General features: G+C 40.6%; 1 protein-coding gene across 2 annotated transcripts in view; it reads right to left on the reverse strand.

Moving 5' to 3' along the window:
• ATXN10 (ataxin 10) overlaps nt 1-9,062 on the reverse strand; it is a 56,089-nt gene extending 47,027 nt beyond the window's left edge. The window contains exons 1-2 of one of the 2 annotated variants that reach the window (XM_072400268.1): nt 8,912-9,062; nt 1,739-1,924 (exon numbers count right to left, since the gene is read on the reverse strand). In XM_072400268.1, the coding sequence (XP_072256369.1) occupies nt 1,739-1,924; nt 8,912-9,051 (326 nt within the window). In that variant the 5' untranslated portion in view covers nt 9,052-9,062. Of the gene's footprint in view, nt 1-1,738; nt 1,925-7,765; nt 8,496-8,911 lie in introns of those variants that run through there. The other variant, XM_072400269.1, reaches the window with a different exon arrangement.
• Nucleotides 9,063-9,454: the final 392 nt, after the last annotated feature.

Genomic DNA, 9,454 nt, shown 5'->3' on the forward strand with positions numbered 1-9,454 from the left:
AGTTAAAGACAGAATATTTCAGACCTAGAAGAAGCTTACATCAATGGCGGAGGACAATCTAAAAGTTATGTTTGCTATGATTTACAAACATGATAATAAAACTCTAAGCATCTGCAGAGGCACAAAACTATGTGACTGCTGGTCTAATAAGCTACCAAATAGCCAAAAAAGCAGGAAGGGGGCTTAGGCAAGTTTGACTTTTACTGGAATAGTCAATATTTTAGACTCATAAGTCTAAACCCGACTGTGTCCCAAAGTAAGGTCTTCTGTGTAAAACACAATTACTGAACAGGGCAATAGTGCTAGGAGCAGCCATACTGCATGGCAAGGACCTATCATACTTAAAGGGAGAGCTGTAAATGTTAAAAAAAAAAAAAAAAAAAAACCACGACGACGAATGATCATAATGGAAGTGAAGGGGGAGAGTGCGCAGCGGGGTGCCCCTGCTTCGTTCCCATCTCCCTTCTTCATAGAGAAGAACGGTGCTTTTACCAGGCTAATCCTTCACTCTACTATGATAAATGGGTAGGTGCGCAATGGCCACCACTGTATGAATACACAGAAGGATTCAAGCAGATATTCGCCACTCTTGTTTTCTCCATCAAAAGGACTGTTTAAGTGTTATGTTATGTGACCATTATATGTAAAAACAGTGCTTGGTGGAGCACTTTTTTCAGTATTGGCTCATACTGCAAGTTTTCCTGGATGTACGCAGCACAAGGACCCCCACTCCTTTTAGTGACATCTGCTGAGCAGCTCCCGAAGCTTTGTGGTAACATCATGCAAGCTTTCTGGACATAATTAAAGGGAGAGACTTCAGCCCCACACAGTGAAACCGCATGAACATACAAGTATTTGGCATAAGACTTGATATGCCAAGATCCTGGCAGCAAAGATTGTGCTTACTCAGGACTTTCCTTTAACCTGTAAAACAACCGGAAGGCTACATAACTTAAAGGGCAACTCTGGTCAATATATACATTTAAATAAAACAGGTTTCCATAAAAATAAGAAGCTTATACAATTAATCTTTATTCCTAGTATGAACTAAGTTTCCTAGGATAAAATAGGAAAACTAATAGGTAATCAACTGAGAAATCCAATAGGTACACAGATTTCAGTGGGGAAAAAAAGCAAAAATTTCATTTTGTCCCTTTCTTGTACCTAACAAAGCAACCAAAAGAACAACAACGTGCACTGCAAAGTTACTAAAAATGCAAACCTGATCTTGTAAAAGATGACTACTTTGAAATCAGCTTACCAAGAATTTTTAGTGATACTAATGTATCACTACACTATTACTAGAGGATAGTGACAGAAACGGGCCAATAGCAATATATGGATGCAGTACTCACACTACAGCAATTCAATATATTCCCTGCTTTAGGTAAAACTACAGTTCTGCCATCAGTGACTAGGGCAGAAAGATTAGTCCAAACCCAGTGGTCTATAACTGCGGATAAGTTTTATTATTTGTAGTAGGGTTGATTTTTTGCATAAAAAACATAATTTAAGTGTACCATTTATTTTTCACTGGAGCAAGTGTTCTGCTAAACTTTTCCAGTAACACTAAATTGAGTTTCCCATCAATTTTTCCAAACAAAATTTTAAACAAATATTAACAGAATTACATATGGGTGGATAGAGGATTGAATAAAGACTTGATGTAGTGCCGTGAAGTAATCAAATTCTGCTAATATAAAGCATCACTGCAGTGGATACAACAAATACAACTTACCCTATGGTGTTCTGATTTTGGGCACATTGAACACAGGAGTTCCTGAGGCAACGGAAACATTCGGCAGACATAGCAATCCAGCCTTCTAGAGAAGAGTCAGATGTTTCACTCTTAGCCTGGACTTCACAAAAGGCTCTGGACAGAATCTTAAATAGTACTGTGAAGGTCTTCTCATCAGCATTCTCTCTGGAAGAAAAAGAAAAAGTGTACATTCCTAGATAGAAAAAAAAAGAACTCCCAGCTAAAATTTCACCACCATGCCTGCAGTTCAAAGAGTGAGCTGATGAATCTATGTGCCAAAATAATTCAACTCAACATGGCATTTTAACACACACACACACACACAAAAGCTGCATTTTCAAAGTAGCAGGGGAAAAAAAAACAAACAATACCATCAACCAGTAGAATGCTAATATTTTTCCAGTACAATGCAACAATATTGGCAGAAAATCCATTTAGATAACGTAATGCAAAGACGACTTTATTAGGTAGGGGCCCCATTTCTCCAAATCACCACTGTGCCCAGACTATGGACATTAAACTATTCCCATATTCTTAATGTGCAATAGAACTAATAAAAGAATCTTAACAAATGCTGGTCCTGATTTTGCTAGCTGCTTTTAATAATAAAGTTATTCTTTCTCAAAGATTACAAAAATTATTGGAATTGGAAACACCTTTTACACATCACAAGGATGACAGACTGCCCACGATTCTGTTGTAATCGAAAAAATAGATACTAATTCCAGTGAAAGAAAAGAAAAAAAAAAAAAACTTCCCATTACTTAAGTAATTTTCACACCTGAGAGCTACAGTGATTACTGCAAAGCATAGTACACACATTGGTGCAATGCTATGCCATTAATGGGCTGCCTTAACACAAATAGCCACATAATAAAAAAGCAGTGTGGGTGTGCTACCACTGCCACAGAATGTGAACCCATCCTTTAAAAGATTTTACTGCTTGTTCAGAACATTAGAATGCATCCTCTGGACACAGGTACACTTTGAGGGCAGATGTTGATTTACCTACCACAATGATCTCCCCAGCCCCATTGTGCTGGGGGCACCACCGGACACTTTTCAGTAACCACCCGCCTGCCTGTTGTTGGGTGGTAATGAAGAGTTGGGTCACAATACAGGGGCTGCCATCCGCCTACAATTTCTTCCCCACCCAGCTTAAAAAAAATGCCGGGTTGAACACAGTACCAGTAGGATTTTAAATCTTAGGAGGTAGCTACAGTACTCAAAAGAAAAGCCACCCAACATTGAAAAAATCAGCAAACCCCATACAGATAATACCCTCAGGCAACTGTATTTAGGACCCCAGCAATAAAAAGCCACAGTAATAACCACTGAACCCAATGGTAAGCAGATGATGGATCCACTTTGAAAAATATTTATGCAACGGTAGACAGTCTAATGCTGAAACTATGTAGCTTTGGGCAGTCAAGCTACAAAACAACCACACGGTCATCTAGACAGGATCATATATAGTGAACGGAGATGAAGAAAGCACATGTTACAGCTTAATTTCTATTTACAGATCAGCCACTGTAAAAATACTTTCTGAAGTACATTTAAAAATCGGAAAAGTAAGGTCATGGGTTTTTTCTCCACCTGAGCCACGAGCCCAAAAACCCCACTTTGGAATAACTTTTGCTGCTCTCTGAGCTGAAACACTCCGTTGAAGGCATTAGTGGTTTGCCACTGCCCAGCACGCAACACTCAATTATTTCAAATTAGTAAAGCAGGAGAGAAAAATCGTGCCCAATGAAAAGTATATAAAATAAGGAGCAGCTACTAGGCAGTAAAACAGTAAATTGCATCCCAAGTAGTGCCAAAAATACTGACAGATCAAAGTAAGTTTTAGAATATTTTATAACACTCACTGCTAAAACAGCATGGATCCACTAAATTAGTGATCTGGTGCAACATTATTGCATTTTGGTATTTTTCTTAATAGGGGAATGTGGTGTTTAGTGGTTAACACACTAGCCTTGCAGCATTAGGGATCTGGGTTTAACCCCACCGAGGACCATGCAGTAAGACAAAAACTGTTTTTTTATAGCAGTTAAATTCACGTGAAACCTTTTGCTGCCATGTAAGCAAATAAGAACATAACTGCTATTAGTAGGTCAGCTCAGTACCATTTATGTTGGCAAAATTTGCCCTTACTCTTCATTCATCCCTTTAGCAACCCAAAACTTATACTAAGGTGAAACCCGAAACTTTCTTATATTGTGAATGTATGTGATCATTGCATAACAAAATGTGTAAATAGATAATGAACACATCCACAAGGCAGCTGAAAATATCGCTACCTGTGCCATCTTAATGCCAAACACATTTGCAATGGGTATTCTTCGGTTATCCCCTTTACCCAATCAAATTGGGCATCTTCAGCTCTACCCCATAAAACCACTCCTTTGTGTTCCTGCCCAACTGGTTCTTAAGCTTCTGTTCCTCTGACAAAACACTGGTCCCCTAACCAGCTCCTGTTCAAGCTGATCTTTTATCAGCTCCTCATCAAACCACTTCTCTTTATGTCATACTCCGTGTGCCATAGATCTGGTAATCCAATTTCAAAAGTAATTTTTACTTTTCATGAATTCAGAACTTTCAATAATATAATGCCCGATGATCCTGCTATGAAGGATCCTAGTTTTACATTAACAAATGGAAGGATTATAACTCATATACGTTATGACTGCTATGAAGGCACTGGCTTAAGTTTTGAATGAACAATGAAAGAATTAAATGTGAACTCAATCAAATTGTTATTGCAATTTCTGTCTTAGCAAGGGATATTCATCTCCTGTATCTGTTCTGGTGATCATTTCCACTAAAATTGAAAGTTATGAGAGATCCAAAAATTTTACAGCTATTACCAGAACATAGCATGAGGTTACATTATCCAATGAAAACAACCGCTCAGGGGTCCACCATCTACATTTAGCTCCCCCACAACTTGGAACACTCTACAATACATGGCATAGACTGTATAGCATTGGTGTGAATAACTTATATAACCCAGCAAAATAATTTTAGTTCCGTTAAATGACAAACACAGAGAAAGATGACCACAGATCATTCCATGCAAGGAAATCACTGTGGGTCAGCTTATCACTAATTATACTGTAAGCAGGAGAGCAGTGATTAACTAGACTGTCATCTCTTTACACATCAAAACCCTTGGGAGAGTTAAACCAACACTGTAAACCAAAAAGGCACAGCTGGTTCTAAAAGTCGGAAGTCCGATGATCTCACCTCATTTATGTAAAGTTGGAAAAAAAATTGGACATTTAAATAGTACAATCTCTTCCAAGCAACTTCCTATTCTTCAAGCAAGTTACTGGTAGAATCATGCAATTTAGAATGCTTTAACAAAATGAAAGTTTATTGTTAAAAAAAAATATTCAAAACTATATAAAAGGTAAAAATTAAGAGTAACAGCATTTTGCAACTTGTATTATCAGCATCTGACACTTCTGGCTTGCTGTAGTTACAACGGCCATTACCAGACCAACCATTAGCAGCTAACAAATAAAACCTCAGCAAGAAAGAAACACAGGACACAGACAACAAAAACAAGTGACAGAGGATATCATTCCTAAATAAACACTTTACTTTTTATTTCTATAAAAACTAGGGAAAATATTATTATTTGGAATGATTGCTAATGGAGAATTGCAATTACATTTCCATGCCGAGAAAATAGCTTTTTAAAGTGAACTTGCAGTGGCAAAGACATAAAAGTACCTGCATGTTACCAGAAAATATCTATAATACTGTGCCTCCTGTGTGTCCTGCGGTCTCCTAAAAACAATGGGCAAGATTTATTAAAGCTCTCGACAATACGCTTTCATCACTGAAGCTGGGTGATCCAGCAAACCTGGAATAGATTTCTCAAAAGTAACTTGCTATTTGTTAGCAAATGTTCCGAATCCTGGACCAGATCCATTCCAGCTTTGCTGGATCACTCAGCTTCACTGATGAAAGTGAATGCCTTCCAGCCTTGGAGAGCTTTATTAAAAAAGGTCCAATATTCCAAGATTTCTCAACCAACCCTCCCAATATTCCTATACCCAAAGCAAATTCCTCAAACAGAAAAATGAGGCAACACATTGGGTTGTGGAAAATCAGGAGGGTGAACTTTAGGTCAGATACGTAGTACAGCCAGACACACAGGAAAAATCTACTTTGAAAAATAGCTACGAGGGGATTCTGAATTCTGTGTAAATTCTCAATGGAGTTATTGTTGTTTCTGGTAGATGAACAAAGCAGCAGGGAGAGTAAAGTAAAGGTAAGTATGTGCTGCTGAGGTGGAATTACGCTTACTTGTCCAACGCACTGGCAAAACATAATACCAGCGTAATTACTTTTAATGAAGACCACCAATCATACGGATTAGTCAAAGGTTAAACATTGATGCAAATACTGACTTCTAATAGTTATCTTGCGCCCCTTTTAAAGCCCCAATACTGGTACATTACTATTATTAGCATTGATAGTATCACTAGCCAATAAGGCTTAGGAGGTGGAAGGGAGGCCCATGCCAAATTTGAACAGGAAAAGTCGAGCTTCACATATGGCGGTGCCTATATCCCCCAAACATAGCTATTGTGAATGTTTATATAACGGTCATGTGCAGTGTCTAGACTGACTGCCAAGCACCTGAAAACTACCTGTAATTAGCCCTGACTAGTTGGACAGAACTGCAGAGTTTTCCCACAGGCATAAAACAGAACTAAACTCCTTGGTGGGTGGTGAACTTACTTGCCAATTATGACAGGTACTTACTTTGTGCCGTCACCTTGCTACAATGATAGGTCCAGGACATCATTGCAGAGATGGGTACCACCTTCTTCACCACTGGCTCCACGACGGCCTTCAGTGGAGACGACAATCCCCCTCACTGACTAGATGATGTAATGCCTGGTAATGTGCAGGAAATACTTATCCCCAGCAGCCTACAGTGTGTGCGTCCGAGCTTTAAGCTACATAGCCTACATGTGTTGTGTAGTCTAGGGCAGAAGTAAAAAGGCACCAGGAGCCATGGAGTTAAGTATTGCATGTGTCTCTTTTTAGTACTACCTCCTGATTTTTGTTTTCTCAGTTTAGGTCTGATTGATCTGCAGACCCAATCGCTCCCATTTAACAGAATGACGGCAACTGCAAATCATTTTGTGCATGTGTTTTCTTCTTGATTATAGCAGGGGTCCCAAACCCCCGGTCACAGCCGCAGACCACGTCTCCCAGAGACAATGCAGGTCGGGGCGGTGGGTGGGTTGTGTCCCTGGACAAAACCCACTCACTCCCCCATTGAAGGCTCAGACCTGTGATGGTAGAGTGGGAAGTTCTGGCATCATGACGTCACTCTGGGGGTAAATTTCTTCTCCTTTGAGTGACACATGTCTCCCCACGCATGCGTGGTCCAAAGTCCGTGCATCCAGTGATCCGCGAGCTCCAAAAGGTTGGGGGCCCACTGGATTACAGCACAGTTTCAGAAAGCAAGAATTCACAGTTAGAAGAAGAACTGCACCACAACCACCACCTGCAGTACAGTTGTTATGCTCCTGAGTTAGGAAGAAGCAAACTCCATGGTTTTCAACTAAAAGTACGAAAGAGGTCTTAGACTATTCACATTTTTTGTTAAATACAATACAAAAAAAAAACACTTTTTTTTTTTATTAACTACTAAAATATTAAAAAAAGTTACTTACACTGGTGCTCCATTGTCTCCCCCTCACCACCCTTATACCTGTTGCTTGACAAAAACAGATGTACGTCCAGGTACTGGGGCAGAAGAGTGGCAGCTCTCATTCACTATGACAGCCATGTTGTTTGGACATCCCTTTCTTTCCTTTTATAATACACAGGGTTCTCTGAGATAATGGTAAATCAGTACCAGAGTTGTCAGTTTTGTATTTATTTTGGTACCATCAGAAAAAATGTGGAGCTTTTAGATGGACCTGTCTATTAAAGAGGAACCAAACTGAAAACTAGCAAAAAAAGTACACTTACCTTCAATCCTGCAGGGCAGTCCTGCATCGGGTCCAACGTCCTCCGACATCTGTCCCGGAGCTTGGCCTCCGGGCGCCGCCATCTTCTCCTCTTTTTCCTGGTTCTTCATTCCATATCTCCCGACCCAGGCATGTGATCAGGTGACGTAGGAAAAAAAAAATTGCCAATCTCACTGCGCATGCGTGAGATCAGTAATTTTTTCTTTTCGCACGACAAGGCTCGAGCATGCGCAGAAGGAGCACCCAAGAGCTTCCAGGGATGCCTGACAAAGGTATCCCAGGAGGCTTTGCGCTCCCACTCATTCTCCATCGCCTAGGTAGTGGAGAATTAGGGGGCGGTGCTGCACCCCTTATTTTTTTTAAAAAAGAGTGTTGCACCTAAAAAAACAACAGAATTTTTACTTTACATAAAAGGGTTCTCTACCCTTTTATGTAAAGTGACATTTCTAAGTTTAGGTACGCTTCAGGTTCTGAGTAGGCTGGTGGGACAGCAGAACCCCCAGCAGGCTTTTATTACTGCCAAATGATAAAGAGAATCCCCCTTTCTATGTGACTCGGTCACCTTGGTGCATTAAACTGACAGTAATGCAAAAATCTAAAATTTTGGAGCTGTTACCAGAACAGAAATAGAGGGGAAAATCGTTGCAGTGGCAATCATCCAAGAAATGATTTTCCTTCATTACTTTCCCTTTAGATATTTCTTCTAGATTTGAATAGAGAATGAGAAGCTTAGAATTCTTGTAGAGTTTTACTCTGTAGGAGAGATTTACCCTCACTTCCTAAGCAAAGATGATTAAGCAGAGATGCTAGGTGACAACCATGGCTCTCTTCATAGAGAGAGCACAATGAGTGTTGTCACCATAGAACAGGAAGCTGTTACTGTAAGATTAGCAGGTGTAATATAAAGAAAAGAAAGCCTGAAAAGGAAAACAAAGCTGCAATATATGACATTTTTGTTTCAGGGGTTTGGATAGACTTTAATTGCATGTTACTGAGGCAGGTGTTGTTATGCTATTTGTGAACAAAGCACAGAAAACAATATTATTATTATACAATACAGCCAGGGGATATTAAGGAGCTTGATAATTCTGAATACACCACGTCTGTCATTGTACCCAGCCGTGCTCCAGAAAATAGAATGCCTCACCTATACACGGCTACCCTGAAGAGCTCAGTGACTCGTCTCACTAGGTGCACCCCGTGCTCTCTCACGTCTATACAGCCCCTTCTTTCCCACTCCTCCAGCTCCCCGCACAAAGCTGTCAGGTGCTCCCTGGGCGCCGCCATCTTGTCCAAAAGCCCGCCCTGAACGCTGCTATGACGACCGCGAGCCACACGAAGCAATCCAACATTCTATTGGAGCGCTGCCTTTGCACAGAAGGGATATGATAGGCTGCCACGAGCCCGGATTTCCTGCGTCCTGATTGGATAAAGGGCTTGATTGTCAGGCAGCGAGCACGTGGCTGTGTTTATCTGCTGTCAGTGAGTTGGTTGCAGCCACAATGTGAGCGCTTTATTGGCACAGAACTCAGCTCCATGGGGGAACACTGAGGTGTTCTGTGTTATGGCTGCCTTGGTGGGGGGTATTTTCCTTACACATCCCCTCTCCTTGCTGTAACACACCAATAATAACCCCCAGCATGTCAGTGAGCCCAATATAGACCCATAGCTTTGGTGCCTGGGGCCACAA

Source organism: Pyxicephalus adspersus, chromosome 2, assembly GCF_032062135.1.
Source record: "Pyxicephalus adspersus chromosome 2, UCB_Pads_2.0, whole genome shotgun sequence".
Taxonomy (NCBI): Eukaryota; Metazoa; Chordata; class Amphibia; order Anura; family Pyxicephalidae; genus Pyxicephalus; species Pyxicephalus adspersus.